At 38.0% G+C, this 21,413-nt stretch overlaps 1 protein-coding gene across 1 annotated transcript; it reads right to left on the bottom strand.

The window, feature by feature from the left end:
- On the bottom strand, positions 1-20,016 carry tpo (thyroid peroxidase; the record flags this gene model as incomplete). Its single annotated transcript, XM_038729637.1, has 11 exons — positions 1-182; positions 312-520; positions 699-936; positions 1,711-1,881; positions 4,973-5,231; positions 14,690-15,178; positions 15,781-15,966; positions 16,832-16,961; positions 19,298-19,427; positions 19,644-19,804; positions 19,910-20,016. Coding segments are annotated over 11 exons (2,262 nt in total), but the record flags the coding sequence as incomplete, so codon positions are not given.
- Between the last annotated feature and the right edge of the window lie 1,397 nt (positions 20,017-21,413).

Here is a 21,413-nt window from a genome sequence, read left to right on the forward strand (position 1 = left end):
TCATGTACCTGTACATTGTGGGGGTTGATCACTCCATCGATTTCCCTCACAAACTATTGCTGTGGCACCCTTTAACTTGAAACCATGGTAACAGGAGTACAGAGCGACCAATCTGCCAGATGTAGAGGACAAAATAAAATCCCCATTCTTTATTTCTCCTGGAGCACCACACTGTTCTAAGTCTGGAATTGAGTGATAAAAGTTTTTGTCATGTTAAGGTGTAGTAGAAAAAAAACACTAGAATTCAAAAGAGGGTGTAAGATTTTTCCATTATTAGGATTAGGACTAGCTCGACTGTTTCTCAAGCCCACCTCGGCTCTTCTCCTCTCTCCAGGCTTCCAAATTCATTGATGGTATATGCTCACAAGAGATGTAATCAGATGGGTATTTCCCAAACCTGAAAGAATCAGGAAGGACTTCCCTTATGTCGCTGTTGTCACAGATGATACGAGACAGAGAACCTTTTGAAAGCTCAGCCTTCTGTTGCTGGGTGAACATACCTTCAGCTGCCCACCAAAACCTGAAAAATAAGAATGTTTGGTCTCTCCATTTAAAATGAAACATTTCAATAAATAAAGTCCACACAGTTAGACCAATAAATTTACTTTTTTTGAATTGAATTTGATTTTTGAATTGATCTCTTAAGTTATAGCATAGTAATACATAGCATTTTCTAACTTAAGCAAATATTAATGTACCTATCACCATCACGAAGCGCTTTCATCTGCTTTCCTATCAGGCAAGCAAAGAGGGGACCGATTCTTGAGTCCGGCAGCAAGTTTTCAACAAGCCCTCCAAGCCATACATCAATATTGTCAGGATGTTTGTATATTTTTAATATCTTCTCAGCAGCCCTCCAGTCTCTCACAACCTCCTTGAAATCATCCAGTGTCTTAATGCGCTTCAGTCCACAGAATGCTCTCCAATCATTATATCCTGAAAAGTAATTTTAGCACAACATAATTTAATAGTGAGCATATTTATTTGCATTTTGCTTGATGAGAGATGAGAAGATTGATCCCACTCTCATGTCTGGGAAAATCAGCCTACCCCCTACCAAAACTTCTAAAACTCACTATTTGACATGTTATATCTGGATCAAAGGATCAAAATCAATGCAGCAGAACCACAGATGGTGTCTTTTTATTCCATGCATTGTTCTTCTTTGTCAAAACCTGGCTCCTATACTACCCACAATCCAACATGACGCAACAGTTTGGTGGGAGATTTGAGATGAGCGTGGTATGGACCTTTTGTAACTCTCAGAAAGACAGTAAATACACATGAAACAATTATTTTAAATCAATGTTAATAGCTTAGTAAAATCTTACTGCCAGTAAAATGGTTTCTGGTAGTTCTGTATAACCAACCCTGTCTGAATGATGTAACTGTCAGCTCATTGTCAATCCAGTGTCTGAGTCGAGATAATAAAAAGAACCTGGAAGCAGGAAACAAGTTGCTAATAGGATGCTATTAGGATGCTGTCTACTCAAGTTAGTGAATACCGCCTGTACACCTCACATTTTTTCTGAATGGTTTGACAGACAGATTGTTATAAAAATGTATAAACACAATAGGTTTAATTGTGTTGACAGGAAAGGACAAGGGAACTGTTTAAGCGTTTAGGACTAAACATTCTCATTGGCTGTGATTGTCACTCTGATTTGACAGGCTTATCTGAATGGCATTGACTCTCAGCCCAGCACCTACCTGGGAGAGCATGATCTCTTCCTCTCTGCAGGTTCAGCGAAGCCAGGTCCATGTGCTGTGGCACGTTAAGGACGTCCAGCCTCTCTGTTAGCTCTTCTGTCAACAACATGTTTGCCCTAACAGCTTGTGCTTTAGTTCCAATTACACCTCTCAGGATTGGTTCAATTCCACCTAGACACAAAAACAACATTGCTTATTTTTTCATGTCAATATGAGGTAGTTATTTTCTGGTTGTTGTTTTATTTTCTGTGGTTGGAGAAATACTCTAAGTGTACAACAAGATAATACAAAAAGGGCAAAATAATGTCCTGGACAATTTGGAGATCATGTGAGCAAACAGCATGCTAATCTTTTTTTACCAGTCCAGCCTTTAATCCCTTATCCCAAACAGACATGAAAAACAGAATATATATGATTATATATGGCTGGTGAGTACAGTGTTTTTCTGAATGGTATGCTTTCTTTATGCTGTTCATAAGTTAATGTATAACACAGATGGCATTGCTGCCTCCCCTGGGGCTCCCTGGTGTCCAAACAATTTAATTTGAGCAAACAGGGTGACTGGACTGTTGGGGGTGAGTATGCTCTTTATCATAACACATAGTTTCATAAAAGCAATAAACTTGTGCTCTGAGGTGAGACTACTGAACACATCCTTCAGTTACACTGCAGCAAGGTGAAAACTGGAGCCACTGAAGTTCAGCAAAAACATCTCACTGGCGATGGTGGTAGTGTAATCTATTTAAATGTAAATTTAACAAAAAGTTAAGTTAGTTAAGAATGAACAAAGTTGTGTTCACAGATATAGACAATATACATAGAAAGAATCATTGTGTGTAGGAGTGTAAGTACTGGTACTTTTAACCTATCCTATTCATAATATCGAGGACAGCTACTTTGTAACATGAGTTATTGAAATAGCACAATTGCATGCACAAAGACACTTACTGTATAGAGTAGCACTTTGCAACGGAATAGGGTATTCACAATATATTGTAGATTTTGTGTAAATAGTGTTTCAATGACTTTCATTAGACTATGATCTCCAAGCAGCTGATACAGATAGGATGATGAGCAGTACCTTTAAACCCAATACTGGAGTTTTGAATTCCACGAGCTGTAAGCCGTAATCATCGAGATTAAAATAAAAAAGGCTTGAAATATCTTACTTTATGTGTAATGAATCTGGAATATATTAAAGTTTCATTATTTTAATAAAATTAAAGAAGAAACCTTTCCACGATATAAAATTTTTTTTAGGTGCACCTGTATGCTGCTGTGTGCTGTGGACGGAGTATGAGGGCAAAAGACACAATTAATGCAACAAGCTAGTTACGAAGGCCCGCTCAGTGATCAGAGGAGGTTGAGCTGAACTCCCTGGAGGTGGGGATGGAGAAGAGGATGACTCATACTCCCTAGGTGCAAGTGACACAGGAGATCATTCCTACCGTTGACCATCAAACTCATCCTCCGCTCTGTTGCAGTATGGACATCAGTGGACTGAAAGGTTGCTGAGGTCTTACTGGACTCACTAACTGGACTTACAATTACATTTTCTGTAACTTTTGTTATATAATTGTTGAATGTGAAAACAGCCTCTAGTGTCAAACTCTGCACATACAGTGAAGCTCAACCATCTAAATAAAATAACAATAAGTTAAACACATGCTGATGGGGGAATTAAAATTTACTTGGAAAACTTTTGGAGTTTCGCACTGCATGCCACCTTATGCGCTGTTTTGTTGTACTCTTTGTATTCTTTGTACACTTTGTTTTCTGAATCGCTAAACCCACTAAAGCAGAGGAGGTGAGTGCAAAGTTAGCATGAGCTACAAACAGAATGAGAATAACAGTCAGGTTGAATTGTGCATGAACTTTGCGAGATGTTCATAATCATTAATCATCATTGTTGAACCACACAAAGAATATTACATTGTTTTTAAAGAGTACTTGGAATTGACCCGCGAGGAACCGCGACGTGCATGCAATTGTTGGCGGAAATGCACAACTCTACAAAAGACCAGTGAAGCCTCAGTTTAGCTGTGTAGCATGAACCCCCACCCCCCGCCACACACCAGGGCTGGACTGGGACAAAAAATTGGCCCTGGCATTTTTGGCCGAGGCAGCCCACCAAAACCGGTTGGACACCCCTCACCAACACACCATCGTTCCATTTAGGGGTTAGATTAGGGGTGTGATAAAACACTGAGACATAACATTTGCACAAGATTGATGAGCATGACTACAAGACAAGAATATATTGTAATAGACCTACTATTTAAAAAAAAATATTTATAGATTCAATAGTTGATGGGGGGTCTGGTGGTCCTCCCCCAGAAGGTTTTTAGCATTAAGCACTTTGCAATTCTGGAGACATTTTCTGCACCAATTTATGGTGGAAAAGTCTTTATTTTTATTTAGCACAAAATTCAGGTGACAGGTGCAATTCACAATATGAAAATGTAATAAAATATAATGCAGTAATCAGTAGCTTATTATTATTTTTTGCATAAGTTACTTTTTTTGGACCACGCAGAGGCTTCTTATATATTTACATTGCATTGCAGGTTTATTGTGCAAATAAACCATTTTCATAGCATTTTTATTTGTTAATTAATATTTCTTGGTGCAAGCTATTTTTCATAACATTTTTAACAAATGCTTTCAAAAAGTGGTGGCTACATGTCCCCAGCGTCCCCAGTGTAAATGAGCTGCAGCTGATGTTGAAGCTGTCCATGCTTTATGGACCGATAGTTGGCTCATTTTCAAAAAACAGTTAAAAATAAATAAATAATTTATGTTACACCGGCCCCAAAGGTGAGTCAGCCCACCAGGCATTTGCATGTTATGCCAGATTACCAATCACACACAGATTCGACTATGTAAATCCGTCAGGGACACCCCTAGTACATACATAAGGATGTAATAGGTAATGTACTGATAATTAATGGTAAAGGTCCCTGCAGTGTGTAAGATGTATTTTTGCACCTTCTACAATGAATCGCCTGGGACACTGTATATGTCTTGTACTAGGTATGACTTACTGATGCTGGCTTTCATACTCTATAGATACAAATATGTCTATTCAGTGGTCTAACTTACAAGAGTCACTTGAATTGCATGCAACTAATTATTACAGACATACATTCGATTCTGAAGCTGATCTAAATAGAGAATTTTTCATTCCTTCCGCACTTTTTATGGTTTATTTAGTGTGCTTGCAGGATACGTTATTATAGGCAGGCTATGAGATTGTACTGACCTTCTTTGACTATTCTCCATGGACTGAAGAAAGTGTTGTGCAGTCTCAAGTGGGGGAAGTGCTCATGTTCCTGGAAGCTCTCATTCAGTCTCCTGAGGATTGGAGAGACAGTAGCGTGGCCGAACCTGAATGCAGCAGTGGCAAAAACATTGGAGGCTGTGGGGTCCGTAGTTGGATCATATCCCCCATAGGGTCCAATATAATATTCAAAAGAGTCCGGGCCAATAATTTTTGGAACATAATCTCTCATGGTTATGATCTGCGAATCAAGAAGGGGGGAGTTGTCAGTCACAAAGAAGCAGAAGATAATTTTTTTAATAGTCACGAAAGAAAATCTCATATCTAAAGATCGTGTGCATCACACGCATGCTATGAAGCCACAAGAGTTTGAATAACAACGTAACTCATAACAAATTACTCAAAACATATTTTACTTGCAAATGATTAACAATGCCTTGTCTGTGAAATGTCTCTGGATGTGTATTCATACAGCTAAAAGGGATCCCTATGGGATTTGCGGTGAGATGAGTATTTCTGCAATATTGCGGGCTTGGACGTATTATTGCACATTTGTTCTCTCACAGTTTACCGCAGAGAATTCCATCTCTCTTCATTACTATTTATAAAGGCTTCAGTTTGCCCCCTGAATCTTAACACATATCACACAAATGCATAAACACGCATGCTTGCACACAGATGCAAACGCACATACGTGCACAAACATATCACATTTGGTGTTATGTAGTTTCAAATACAAAATGGAGCACTGGAATCAGGCACAATTTTGTTGAGTGCAGACTACAAACTCGAAATACAATTTTAAAATGTGAAAACTGCAAAGAGAAACTAAAATATAGTAATCTAACATGTGTTTATTATGTATTACTGACATACAAGCAGCATTCTGCACAAGCTAAAGCCAAGCCACAACATGTCAACTGTGACAAGAAAACACAGCTTAGGCTGACTCAGTTCTAAGCCGCCGTCCTGGAGATAATCCTAGTTCCATTTGAGAAGCAGTCAACAGACTGCACTGTCAGTCTTTCTGAAATGAGCAGTCTTTCTCTTTACGACTTAAAGTTAGGGGAACAGTCATCCATGCAGTGGTGGAAAGAAAGTAAGAACATTTTGAAGAACTTCAGTTTGGAACATTTACCTGACCTTATAGTTACTAGTTACTTTTTCAATTTATATTTTACATTAAATAAACGTGGTAAACTTGCAATAAAACATTATCATAAAGATTAAACCAGTTCTTTTAAGCTTGTGATGAACCACACAAAGAATGTTATCGTTTTATACTGTGACGTGCATGCAACTGTCGGCGGAAATGCAAAACTCTACAAAAGGCCAGTGAAGCCTCAGTTTAGCTGTGTAGCGTGAACCGCCCCCCCCAAAAAAAGTCAAGAATATTAATATAAAAATGTAGCAGAACCTTTTGAAAGTATTGTTAGATAGTTGTCTTGGTACAGGATGTGAATTCGTCTTCTACCACTGCATCCATGTTATATTTGTTTGACACATCTATGTACTATGCTTAAAGGACCATACCTACAATATGTATGCACATTTTAGCCCATTGACAAAATACAAACAACATATACTCTATGTGTATGGTAAACATTTTTATTAATTACAGCAGAAGTCTTTTAGGGTGATTTCTACCTTCCTTCTGGTTTCTACTCCTTTTAGCTACAACATAAAAATATATTTGAGACTTTCTTTAAAACTTTCTAAAAGGGCACTCGCACACACAATATTACACATGAATTCAGTTTACACGTCATAAGAGGGTACTACTCAGCCTGTTAGAACATTTGAATAACATCTTCTTTGGCTCTGGAGGAGCTTTTTGGAGTCTGTAAAAAATAACCCTGATAATGTCATCAGCATTATAGCATGTAACATAAAATCAAGGGGTGTGGAGTTTGACAGATGTGAGCATTTATAAGGCAGGGAGGGTCTAATGAAAGACACTATCCAGTTGCATTATGGGAAGTGTGGGATCCAATGTTTTGAAGGGGCGTAACAATACTAGGGCCAAAAATCAAGATTTGTTAGCCGCTGCCGCTTCAATTTTGAGCATTCTTTTTATTAATTTGTTTTCCACAAGGCCCCTGACTCAACGGAAGTGCAGTACTGAATTGCTGGAATACACCTTCAACACCTTTAAAGTGGCTGCCCACAGACAGTTAAAAAGAATGTTTGAATTGTTTTCCTTGCCTGCCTGCCTCCCTCAGGCCTCACTCACTGACTGGGCTGGACGGTCAGTTTACTTGTATACCAGATAATGATTAAAATAAGATTAAAACAGAAAGACAAATAGTAAAATATACCCATAATACTTTTCAGGTGGGAATTTACGCATATATATAAAAAATATGTAAGTATTACTGGACTTTCCATACAGTTAGTGTAAAGTGCTATTAAACAGTATGAGGCCCGGTGTGGAGGCATTTCAGCACCATATCCAATCATAAAAGCCACTATTGTGCCACAGGGTGGTGTAATAACTTGGATTGTTTTCAGATGCTACTGTTTAAATTTGTGACTGTTCAATCAACCAAAATGTCTGTATTTTTAAGTGGATAAATGACTTTAGATTGTAAGATTTTCCTGAAATTTGTGTTGTACTACAAGCAGAAGGGAAGGGACGATCAAGAGATACATCCTTGACAGAGTAAAACATTTCATAAACAGAGACACATTAACTGGCGTCCACCTCATAGCACTAGCCTTGAAACACTTAACAGCTATGTTTTATTTCCTGCCTAATTGCACACTACCCTTGGCCTGGAAATGTTTTTTTTGATAGAAATTACTGCCATGGCACATGTGTATGCATTAAAGCAGTGCTTTTACAGTGACTTGTCAAGAATAATGCTGTATGAAAACAGCATCCTACATTACATTCACTCTGTCTACGCTTGTTTGCTTGGAGCAGCTGCCTGAGAATTTAAATGGGGGGGCTTGGTAAGAGCTGTTGGGATTCAACCATATGGACCGACAAACCACAACAATGAGCTGAAAGGCTGCTGAGAGCTGCGAAGGGCTGCAGAGATGGGTGCTTTTTTTCTCAGGTGGGATTGGATAACTAGCAAACTTTTCCCAATATGGCCAAACACTTTAATGTTACAATTTCACAAGATATCAGCAGTGGTCATTTATGTTACATTCAGCTTAGTTTATGAATGAACAGTAGTGGGGAGGGAGGGAGGGGGTTATTGCTTGGCTTTCTGCTTTGAACAGAGTGATTGCAACACAATTAAACTGTTTCTAACTGAAGAGTCTCTGACCAAGCTTACTGACTGACAGTACAACTTTAAGTTTAAAACTAAACCTGCAAGCACAAGTGCTTCAACGTTAAAAGTCAGCCACCACAGCACGCACCTTTGCCTTCTACTTTGGTTCAAAATTAGACTTCGTCAGCAGAGATCTTTGGGATAGTAAGTTATGTAGCATGGCTAATTTAGTAATGAATATTAATAAATTTATGAGAATTAATACCCAATTATGAATTTTAATATTCATAAAATCAAACATTATTCCTGTTTCAGGGCACCACCGGAGTTGTTATAATCCTAGAGTCTCCGGACCCCTAGGTAGCTTTTAATAACTATACAATTATTACTAGAGATCAGTTAGTTAATAATCGCTCAATTATCTTAAATCAGTGGCAGGGACGTAGAAATAGGCAACAAACACAGTTCTTAATTATATTACAGTGAATTTATTGATGGGGGAGTGTCTTGCTGAAAATAAAAACACTGCAAAAGTACTTATTTAGATTCTTTTAAGCACTAATATCAACAACAGATAGCAACAACATGTTAACATAACTACTCAAATAGAGGCAAACGTAATCAAGTAACTAAAGATTTAATTAAACTTAATTAAATGCTTTGAGTCTTTGGAGACTGCAGTCTTTGGTTATTTAAAGTTTGGCTTCCTGGGTTATGTCACACTTGGGTGAGACAAGGGGTATCCATTTGATGGGGTAATGAAACACAGAGCAAGGTCAGGTGCCACGGTTACATGTGTCGGGGGACCAGTTTTGCTAGGCTGTTCAGGGAAATGCTAATTGCTGGCTACTGTCCCTTTGTCAGTTTAACAGTCAGGCACCGCTTTATCAGCTTCGTAGATCAAAAAGGCGCCAGTTTTACGATCAACTGCCCAGGGATAGTACTTAAAGAAAGCAACTTTCACCCCCCCTTCCGTTGGGGTCTCCCCAGCAGTCCGTTGAAAGTTGATCTGCAACCCCCTGCTCCTCTCTCGGAGAGGAAAAGAGGAATTTGGAGTAGCTCCAAATTTATTCAATATAAAATGCACAAATCCACACCGTTGTTCCACTACAGTTATCAACAGTTGATCGAATTTTGTGAATGCCCTATTTAGCTATGTTGACAGTGAGAGCAGCTTAAATGGTGGTTAGATTATACTATTCCTGCTGTTATCAAAAATAATGGTTTAGCTTATAGTATAGATGACCATCATATACCATGAAATGCCAAGTAAAAAAGTATAAATGGTAAATGGACTGTATTTTACAGCCAACCGTTCAAAGCGTTTTACACTACATGTCACATTCACACATATAAATATAGCTACTGATGGCAGAGACTACCATGCAATGTGCCAACTGCTCATCGGAAAGAAACTAATCATTCACACACACTCACACATCGATGGCACACCCTTTGGGAGCAATTTGGGGTTCAGTATCTTGGAAAACTGGGCAATGAAATGCCTTACGATTAGGTGGCGACCCGCTCTACCTCAAAATTCGGTTCTATTGGTGAGTGAAGTCACCTGGTTTAGCATTGAGTTGGAATAAAATTTTGACAAATTCTGGTATTGTTGTTGGCGCATGAATTTTACCCCTTTGTATAACTAATGATTGCTTTCTTCTAGCCAAGAGCGATGCAAGGCAGGGGGGGCTAGCTTGCTAACTGTACCTTAAGCTAAGCTGGGGTTGGCTGCTTTGTAGCTGATGGGGGTGCTTTGCAAACAGCAAGCTCTTATGTAGCCAGTAGTCCAAATAAAATATAGGAACCGATTGTAATATTATTCAAAATATGATTGCAGTGTATTTTCCAGAATGTTGCTCACTCAAGCCTATGGAGGGTGAGCGCAAGCAACAGGATGCAGACTGCAGTTCAGTTAATGCCCACCAGTGTCATTAATTTATAACATAACATTGTAGCATGAGGTGTGTTTTTTAACAAACCTTAAAAGTGTATGTTGACAATTTACTTTTATTTCTTATGCTTAGAGTGGAGCTACATTGTCTGTATTAATCATCCAATGGTGGCTGGGAAATAAAGTACAAAATTTTTGTTAAAGGCTACATTCTACCATGAAGGACTCTTGAGAAACCAAAACTGGGCGCTTTAGAACTTCTTTAATTCTTCATCTCAGCTTAGAGATTTTTTTTTTTCTATGACAGAAATCGATAACGTTACACTCTGCCGGTTTGCAGGCTGCTCAGACCAGATAGCGCCCCATATTTCACTCCATTTCCAATACAGGGATTTTCCAAGCTGGTCATGGTTATAGCTACAGTATGTAAATCCTCTACCTACCTTTTATACTTCATCCCCACAAATGATTTAAGGAACCCTTAGACCCATCTCTAATATTGTAAATCTCTTTCCTCTGGCATTGTCCCTGAGTCACCTGAAAATAGCATTTGTTAATCCACTGCTGTGGTCAAATGTCAGCTACCAAACTCTGAAAGATTACAGACTTATTTCCACTCTGCTCACAAATGCTTTAGAAACTTTACAGCGCAGCACCAGGGTCATTGGTTCCCTTTTCTAAAAACAATTAATTTCTATTAGAACAATTCAGGTTTCTTATTTTACATGTAGAATGTATGCACCCAACATCTTTATTATTAATAATGCTCCCAGCCTACAGCTAGTACAAATAGCTGCTATCAGCAGTCAGTCTAATCAGTCATTGCTGTACAACCTGTCTCCTATCCATCCGAGTGCTACAAAAAAAGTAATAGCAGCAACAAAATCTCACCACGTTAAAAACTAAACACAGACAGAATAGTAAGAGGACAGAAAATCCATGTTTGTGCTCACTGGTATTAAGCGTCACTGTTTTCTTTGCATGGAGACACTTTATATGATGAAGGATTATGACTTGTCATCTTTTTCCGCATGGCTCTGAAGTCTGCCCTGCAATGAAGAGCCTTATGTCATCCTAGCAGAAAAGTGTCTAGGGTTTGCACTAGCAACGCAAAACCACATTAGCTGCACTCTGGCTCAAGTGGATATTAGCAGAAGAAAAGACAATTCAAAGATACACATTTGAAACCACTGAGGAAGTTGTTTCTTAATTGAAAAAAGAAAAGGAAAGGAAAAAAGCCAAGGTTAAGGACTAAACAGAGGACTAAAATGTTGCCTTACACACAATCACTGTAGTTACACAAGTAAAATGGGATAGACTTGAAGCATAAAATACACGTCAGGTAGTTTGAGCCATAGCTGTATTGATTAAAATAGAAGTGTATCTGTTCCATCAGACGCAATGAGACAGAGGACTGAAAAATGCAGCTTAAAAAGCTCTCATGTAAACAAGCTATTCAAATATTCATTCTTCTTTTGTCTCTGTGTTTGGGATCCACAAACTCCTGAGGGAAATATGTGCTTTTTAAGGTGCTAATTGCTGAACTGTGCTCAATAGCAAGTCGCTAACTGTGCCTGTCTGCCATTTGGTGCTGAGGAGAGCACGGTGGGTTTGGGGGCTTTTACTCTGACAACAGTTGCCTGCCGAGGCTGAAAACAATGCTATGAGAGCAGTGAGAGTGAACTGAAACAGTAAAGTTGCGGGCCAGAAAACCAAAAAATGAATCAAAATATGCCTAAACAGTCAGTAGAGCTGAGGGGAACTGCAGAGGTGGGTGATTTCTGTTTTTTTGTCACTACGAGCAACTACTTTTTACATACAAATAGTCATGTAATCTGTTGTTACAAAAATGTTGACTACAGCTGCTTTAAACAAAAATGGTTAGATGCGTAGTTGGAAGCCAACTTTGCCTTAAATTTTGGAAACTACAGCATCACCACTGAGGTGAAAATCCTCCTGAGAGTTTGCAGTGACAGCAAAGCAATGTATTCCACGGCTGGTAGATTCTCACTGTCATCATACTTAAAACAGCAGCTGTCAGGGTCAAACAAGTTCTGAATCAATTTACTCAGTAGAGATGTTCCCATATACAGTACAAAGAGTTCTTCACTATTTATTTTCATCATGACTTGCCCAACTTATATGTGAGTTGTCATTCTTATACTGTACATATGTGCAGTCACTCCTTAGACTATAGCCAGCATCTTTCTTAGTGTCTGTTCATTTAGTTTACATCAAGAGCAATGATGTCAAATGCTCTAAGATATCTGTGGTTTAAAGTTCATTCTTGACCATGAAAACAGCAATTAAGAAACAATATGTTTACAAGGTCTGTCTAGGATCTTCTCTGAAGCTTTTGATCATATATGATCTTCCACAACAGATACCCAGTCTTCATGAAATAGTAGGTGTTTTAGGTATAACTGGGCTGGATTATATATTACATATAATATTCAAACACAAACAATCCTCCAAACACCACAGGTGTACCTGTTGTTTCTCCAAGAGCAACAGGGTCATGGCAGACATGGAAGACTTTCAACAATAGGTGTTTAAATTTCCACCATTAAGATTTTCAAACAGAAGCTCTTGCTAAATGGCAGAAAGTAACTGAGACAAAGATGCTGTTCTGAATTTCAAATGGTAATGTAATGTTTTGCTGAATTTAAAATAAGGTTAATAGTCAGCTTTATGAATTCAGCAGGCGTCGGAACATTAATTTTCTGAAGCTTAACTGTACTTCTATCATTGTGGTGCAGTTTAAGAATTATTTTGTCATCTCTGCAAAAAGTCCAAGGTTTATTTTTCTCTGCACTGTGAACACTGTAATGACCCTGAGTCACAATTCGCCTCATATCAGAAAGAATCTCTTGTTTTCTTGTACAAAATTTGAAAACAATACTTCTCCCTACATCTTTCATAAGTTTCCCTTCTTTAATAACATGTAATTGCAACATGCTCACATTCCTGACATCTGCACATGATAAAATCATTGTGCTCATAAATGCTAGATTAGTTTGTTTCCCCTCAGGCATCATTTGTGCTTCTCAATAGAAACTTTATAGTTGTGAATAATCACATTGGCCTTTATTTCCATCATAGCCGTGTCTCTTACTTTCACCAACAGTATCTACAGTACAGGTGCAGATTGTAGGGTACAAAGTGTCCATAATCTTCAGACTTTAATCAAATCCCTTTGAATCTCTCATAAATCTACTGTTCTTGTTGAAAAACCAAAGTAAAACTTTTGATAAAACATTTGATTTCTCCCTGTTCTTGTTCTCTGCTTTCTTACCCGCCCTGAATCACAAGTATTTACACCACTACTATCAAATTTGAGTTTTCTAATGGTGATTAATTTGCATGTGGACTCATTATTTAAAAGTAGTTTGGGCAGTTGAAAAAAACCAGTCCATGGTTAAACTCACTGCAGCACAGTGGCTACAAACTGTAGAAAAACAAGTGAGTGACAACTGCAATGTCACCCCAAGGGACATTCTTCCACCAACCACTGACGTCAATGAGTGAGAGCCTGAAGTGTACAAGCTACCTGTTTAAAAGCATTAAGAGCCCTCAGCACACACCTGAAAAACTGAATGGAAGTACAGAGGCTGTTTTGAAAAAAATATAGGCTGACCAAATGCCACTTTTCTAAAAGTATTTTTTGCACTTCATTGGAGACCTCTGTGAGGTTCAAAGATGGATGATTTTGTGATATTAAGAGATGTTAACACTTTGCTTCAGCAATAGAAGGTCAAACTCATTACATTTTTGGCATGGTACAAGAAACAGAAAAGCACTGGCTACTCTAAAAGGCAATGAATTTAGAATTCATTTAGAATCACTTTAAAAACAGTATAAACATTTGTAGCACTATTCACTGAACAGTTAAAATGTGAGCTAAAACAAGTAGTTGATTAGTAGTTTGATTGATTGACAGAATTTTGATGATCAAAATCTATCTTAGCAATGATCTATCTTATCATTGCTATTGTTGATTTTGTTATATTTTGGGAACTGTTTTTAACCCCTGCTACTGTAGCACTTTGAGATTTCATTGAAATGTAAAGTGCATTATCAATAAAATTTATTATTATTATTATAATTATCTGTATCTAAATATGGAACCTAGGGCTAGCATAACTTAGCATAACTGAAAGCTGCGGGAAACAGCTAGCCTGGCACAGCGACTTCCTGTTTGTTGTATTGGCAAACAGGAAGTTGTTTGAGTCTGTTGTGAGGTTGTCAGGCAACCAGCGAAGAGTCTAAAACCACAATGTTTTGTCTTTTTACATTTTGGGTTTTGTATGGATTAAACAAATGAAACTAGATTTTTTGAGTCAGGTTAGCTGTTTTTTGTTCTTCATCTTTATGCTAAGCTAACCTCACCCGGACCTGGCTGTAGCTTCATACTTAGCGTACAGATAATGTAAAAATAATACATTATATTATAATGCAAATAATTGATAGTTCGTGCACTACGAATTTTTTATTCCGGTGTGTAAACACAGTGCAGTTTTCAATCATCTTTAATAGTTTTTTTTAATTTTGGCATAGTGAAACAATTTAGTCACATACCTGGTGCAGAGCTCCAATAATCTTTCGAGTTTCTTGGTATATAGTCTCCGGGCTCCAGTGGTCATTAATGTGTCTCAATGCATCTGCAATTCGATTGTGTTCCCTAAGCCACAGTGTATGCAAAGAGATCAGGGGCAGACCCTCATTGACCCGACTGTCTCCAGCACTGAAACACTCCACTCTCTCCCCCTGCAGATCCTGTTGGCAGGCTGAAGGCAGAGTGGCTATGAATGGAAGGTAGGGTCTTCCTTTGGGATCCTTAAATTGGTCATTGACAGCAAGTTTTCCATTAAAGCCCGAGAGGTCACGAAGGAAGCTCTCCAGCTTTGGAGTGTGGCCATACACAACCTGAGCATCCATGAATGATGTGATTGCATTCATCTGTTGTCGCTGCAGAGCTTGTCCAATATCAGACCCAAAATTGACGAAGCAGGCTGGTATGGAGCGATGAAAAGGCATGCAGCCTTGTGCACCAGAGATATCACCTGTCTGTAGGAAAGAAACCTTTTTTACAAGCTGCTTCAATAGCATATTAGACTACTTTTGATCTACATGAAATGTATTCGCTTTTGTGATGATGGAATTTTAAAAGAATAGTTTGACTTGCTCAGGATGAGAAGATTGGCTCCACTCTCATGTTTGTCTTTCTTAATTAGAGGCTGCAGTCAGAAGACAGTTAGCTTAGCTTAGACTTAACACAATTCCCCTACCAGCATCTCTAAAGCTCACTAATGAACACAATATATCTCATTTGTTTAATCTGTACTTAAACAGTGCAAAGTGTAAAACTGCCAGTTTGTGGTTATGTGCCTGAGTATTTCTTGGTCGAGAGCAGTGAATTCCCGGAGTTTCCGCTAGTGGCATGGGAAGTCAGGAAGTCCAGAAAGTCTTTGTGCTAACCTAAGCTAACTGGCTGCTGGCTGCAGCTTCATACATACTGACAGGTTTGAGAGTGGTATTGATCTCCTCATCTAACTCTTGACAAGAAAGCAAATAAGTGTACTTCCCAAAATGTCAAACTAGTCCTTTAAAATACAGCACATTACAGTAGAGGTAAGCAAAATATACAACGGTTGTTTAGACTAGTTTACCTCAATGGGAAAGCATGGATGCACATTTTCACATGTGTTCAAACAGTCCACACCACTGCCAGTGCTTTGAGGTGTAAATGTTATGTCATGGTCAATGTACTGGCCCCACTCCACCAGCAGGTGTGAATACACATCATCTTTCCATTTAAAAGAACTCTTCAGTATTTTCTTGGTGACTTCCCGTGGCTGTTGACACAGTATAGGATAAGTTATTGTGGATGACAATGAGTACCTGCCTTTTAAAAATGTGCAGTTTAATTTCCCCCCAGTCTGCAGTGACTTGTCATTCATTAGTCAGTGGGTTTATTATCTCATCATTAACAGAAATAAACATATCATTTGGGGGAGGCCCATCGTGTCCCATGTTATGATAGATGATAGCTTTCTTGTTTGTGTGAACTAGTTCACTCTTTTATTCATTAAGTCATGTTATAAATAGACAAATGGCTAAGCTCAACAAAGGGGCTGAGAGAAGTTTCTTTTCTTTCATTTCTTAATTTTGCTAACAAAAAAGACTTTAGATACTGATTGAAAATGAGTTATGTAATGCATTTAAATTCAAAATATTATTTACTTTATTCCTTTTTGTAAGAAATAGAATAGTCAGGATCAAATATTATTAATTATTTTTACAACAGTAGTAAAATATAGGTCTTATACATGGAGGTAAACTGCAGGCTGCATACAACTAATGTATATTTGATGAGTTTTGCCACTAAACGACCTCGCTGTGCAATGCATAAATTAAGGCCGAAATTCAATGCAAATATTAGTTTCTTCTGCTGTTTGAAAGAAATAATGTGTATTCACAAGTCTGGAAACCAACTCCTTCCAAGCTATGGAAATAGCCACAATATTCAAATGCAACTGTAATCTGTGTCATCTCACACACACTAATGTTTCTAAATTGCTGTGGACTTTATCTGCTGTAAAACAGGTTAGGAAATAAATGGAAAGCAACATTAACTTGGGTTTGCAGGGAGAACTCGCTTCATTTCTAATTTCTCCACCAAGATTTTTGTGTCTGTCGGACCAGCATTTTGTAGATTACCGGGGGAAGTTGGAATCCATTATGGAGCCGTCCTCGGTTCCAACCCTTGGGTTCTCTCTCTCCGTCTTCATATTCAGCTGGAAGCCATCTGACCAAGGGAGTGTTGGCTGCTCCCCAGAGAGGATTTTGCCTGACAAAAAGAATCATGAAGCGTGTCCAAAAATACTGCATTGCAAAATCGTATATGCCATCACTGAATGGTCATCATTTGTTTTCCTCTATAAGTTCATAAAGAGTTTAAAATACTACATTTTTACCAGTGTCAAATTACTATCATTTACATATGCAAGGTTAGCTAATTGTGAGGTTTGATAAATATGCTGATACGTCAGTCAATGACTTATACACTTTTGAATAAGGGTGTAGTAAGTTCATTAACATATTTATTTGCTGTTATGAGGGGTCCTTCCTTGGGAAAAACTGCATGCTACACAGTGACTGATGTGGGTTTTTTCAAGCAATCTTTGCTGTTGCAGAAACAACAACAGTGATTGATTGAAATAAATATAACAAAGAAGAAGCCAAAATCTGCTTTAAAAGAGTACTCCATTGATTGGCAGTGCACACATAACATTGTCGGGCTCTTTTAAAAAAATAGGATCAAAATCGCTGCATTACAACCTATTGAGAGCAAGATTTCAAAGCAATAGCACTTGCTAAAGACATCATCAAAGAAGAACTGTTGACTATTGTAAAACAAGCCTGTCTCAAGAAATGTTTTAATATCGTACAGTAATCACAAGGAAGTCAAGGTGGATGGTAGATGTACAAAGCACAGCTACAATAATCCCATTAGCGTGTAGTTTCTAAGAGCAGATATTATAGTAAAACAAATTAGATGCATTGTCAGTGAACTTAAGTTTAGTATGAACATTTTGCATGCCAGATACCTTAATTAACGTTTGCTCATTATGTTGACTAAAAACATAATCCAGGCAGCATTGTGTTTCCTCCAAAAGATCTGCTGTTGCAAATCAGTAGCATGTGGAAGCAATTTTAGAGAAAATTAGAATACAGCGAACTATGCGAACTAGATGTTCATAACTGCCTATTTTAAAATTAAATCACTCATAAAAACAGCACTCGTATTTGCCACTTGCATGCAAGTATCCTCTAGCTGCAATAAAAATCTGAAGAAGAAAAAACCTCTTTAACCACTTTAAAAAGTGGTGTTTACCTTCTCTCACTTTTCTCACTTCATCAATGAATCCAATGCTTATTTGTTTACTTTACATAATTAACCCTCTATGGTACAGTGTTGCCTCTGGGCAACATACACATTTTTGGCCTAGTGCACCTCCACCAAACATCCCAAAATATGATGCATTACTTTAAAAGAGTTGCAGGGCCTTAAGGAAACCAATAGCAGTGTTGAAATTTGTCACATGATTCTCTGGCGCACATTATGAATCCTTTTACTGCTGGCTTTGACACATGGTTCAGCTCCATTTTCTCTCTGCACTACACTGCCTTCAAAACATATTTTTATGCCATTTGACCCAGAAGAATTATATTCACAATAATAGGAGAGAAAAGTTTCATTGTTAATTGTTTAATATAATTTATTTGATAATTATATAAAGGAAAATGGTTAAAATTCAAATGTAGCCTTGAAGCAACATCATACCATTATGGAATCCCACCATGCCATTTTTTGGTGTTGTGCATTAGGTTTATGTACAGCTCAAAAGTTAACAAACAGTTAACAGAAATTTAATTAATTCAAACACATTGTCAACACATTGTTCTTCCATTAAGAGGATGAACACAAAGGTTTTCTATGGTTCATCAAAGAGGAGGGCACCTCCAGTTGATGGTACTGAGAATTAATAAAGATTTAGTAGTGAGGAAAACAGCGAGTTGCTGGAAATTCGGCCAGAAAAGTGACAGTGATTGTGAGGATGAGTCTAAGAATGCAGATGAGGAAAAGAGTGAAGAAGAGCGGTGGGGATTAAAGTGCAGTGACATATAATAAGATAGGGAGGAAACCTATTTAATAGCTTGTTTTCACTTATTGATAATGTGTTGCATTTTGTTGACTTTCTATGCTTTGTCAACTTCCATTAGTATTGAGCCAAAGACGGCTGCAAAGTAACACATACCTGAAATGGCACCAGAAAACTGAAGACACACTTTTACATCTAACACAAATGATGAATTGATAGAAGGTAGCTCTGTCTTTATTTTCAGCATGTTTTCGCTGTTTGGATTTAAAGATTTTTAATGTAAACTTTGTAATGTAAATGTAAAACCAAATATATTTTTTGAAATTTCTTTAAATTATGTTTACTTGGTCCATTTAATGACAATGAAAAAACCACAACAATATTTTTTTTTACCCACTGGTAAAATAATGCGTTCCATAGAGGCTCAATCAAAAAATTTATTTACTTTGAATCTAGTTTCAGAAATAATCTGCTTGCATTGTTGTTTGACTCATCAAAAGGTGAGAAGTCAGTTAGCTACCTGTTATTGCAGAGGCCAGATATAGAGCGGTACTTGTTGAGATGACTGTGCTGACAGATGGTTGGATGTGTTGCAGGAGGACATTGAGACAGCTCTGCAATTAGCTCCACATCCTCCCAAGAAAGCAATGCTGAAAGTGACACAGGAAAGTTAGCACAAGAAAACAATTAATATAATTTAATCTTGCCAATTTTTAAGAGCATATCAGATCTGAAAGGACACACATTTTGGTGATCCATGGTTTAAATTATCTAGTGTTTTGGAAGACTATTAAAATGGCTGTTGACTAATTAGATATTTTGGTTGTGTTAAAGTTGTTTTGACACCGTGGTGAAAGCAATTTTACCTGGTGCCGTGACATCCCTTTTGTGTCTGTGTCTTGCTCTGTTCTTTAGGACTTGCAAAGTTGTTTGAAAAACCTCTGCAGCTTGGGAAATCTCCAGGGTCTCCGGCTCTGTTTGCCGAAGGAATGTAAACACATTTGTGGAAGGCGAGGATGTGCTTCGTCTGGGCACAGAAATTGACAGATTAAAGGATAGTTTTGGTTTCTTCAGTCCTTTCTCGGACAGGTATGGATGCAGTTAAAACAGATACAGACAATTTGATAGTTACCGTTCTCTAGAGTGAAGTAAGGCTTCATGTACAATTTGAAGGCTTTCTTGATATGAGGAGATAAGCAGTTCCTTCGCAGATTTGGCTGAAAGATACAGAATACATAACAGCAAAAGTATGTTAAATTGGAATTACACACTTGTTTGTAAGTAAAATTTCATCTGTGTATAGTGGTGGAAAGTAACTAAATACATTCACACAAGTACTTTACTTACAATTTGAGGTCCTTAATGTTTGTATTGATGTATTTTATCCTAATTTCTACTTCTACTCTAGCATGGCATCAGACTTTGAAAATGCATATTAAGGCCAATTTATACTTCTGCGTCTACACTGTAGCCAAAGGCATAGGCTGTGTGTCATCTGTGTGGCTCGGCAATTACACCACCAAAATGCTAGTTGGTGGTGAGGTTGGAGTTGTAGCTGATCAATATTGAACAGCAGTTACTTTTAGTGATAACTAGATTACTAAATTACTAAAAAGCAGAAATGAGAGAAGGGGTCAGAAGAGATGGTATGTGCGACCCTTGAACCAGTTGAGGCTGAAGGACAAGCTTGAAATACATTGGAAGAATTGATGCTACGAAGCCAACCAATCACAGTTCTTGCAGTCTGCGTTGCCGCAGGGTGTTTTTTTGGGGAGGTGCGTGTCAGGCCATAGGGTTGGGTATGGCGTAGGGTACGTGGCTACGTTTAGGCTTAGGTGTGCATATGGCATAGATTCGATGCAGAAATTGGCCTTAGTCTGCAACCTCTCATTTCATTTTTGTTTTCTTAGGGGTGTTATCAATGGATGCAGACCAAAAAAGTTCTAAAAATGGGGGTACATTAAGGCAGGTAAAATGCAATTTTCATATCTGGGCTGTGATCAAAAAGTATTTTTTTGCTTAGGAAGGTTCTAACTGAGTGAAGTGACCTGGAATGTGGCTGCCATGATGAGAGGTGGCCAAATTCTCTAAAAGCTAAGGAAAGGTGCTTCAGTGCTCGCTTTCTCATCTCCTTTAGCGCCGGGTACACTGACACATGTTTTACGAAAGGAAAGGAGATAATGCTGTCCCACAATATCTTGAGGGAAGCAACATTTAAAGCGACGCACCATTCTCAAATGATAAAATCCATCGACAAGATTCAGCAAAATCCTTGCAATACATGATGGACAGTAATGAAACTTTTTTCTTTATTGGACTCATTTATGATACTTGAATAAGACAATTTCTTTGTTTCTTTTTCAGCTCATGATGAATGTGGGCAAAATGACAGAGAACACAGATAGATTTTGAATGTGCAGAATGTTTTAAACATGAACAGAAAACTAGCTAGAGCTATTAAAGTCCAGGGGTTTATAATTTATAATTAATTAAGTTATGATTGACGTGCATAGGTGACACATATACAGTAAAAGTGGTTACTTCCTCAAACAAAGACACAAAAGAGGAGTGAAGACTATGTCGTGCCTACATGTGCGTTGACTCAGCAGGGATGATCTTAAGTGAGAAAAGTTGAT

Source organism: Micropterus salmoides, unplaced genomic scaffold (assembly GCF_014851395.1).
Source record: "Micropterus salmoides isolate LMB-PRFRI ecotype aquatic unplaced genomic scaffold, ASM1485139v1 Ms_hic_scaffold_19, whole genome shotgun sequence".
Taxonomy (NCBI): Eukaryota; Metazoa; Chordata; class Actinopteri; order Centrarchiformes; family Centrarchidae; genus Micropterus; species Micropterus salmoides.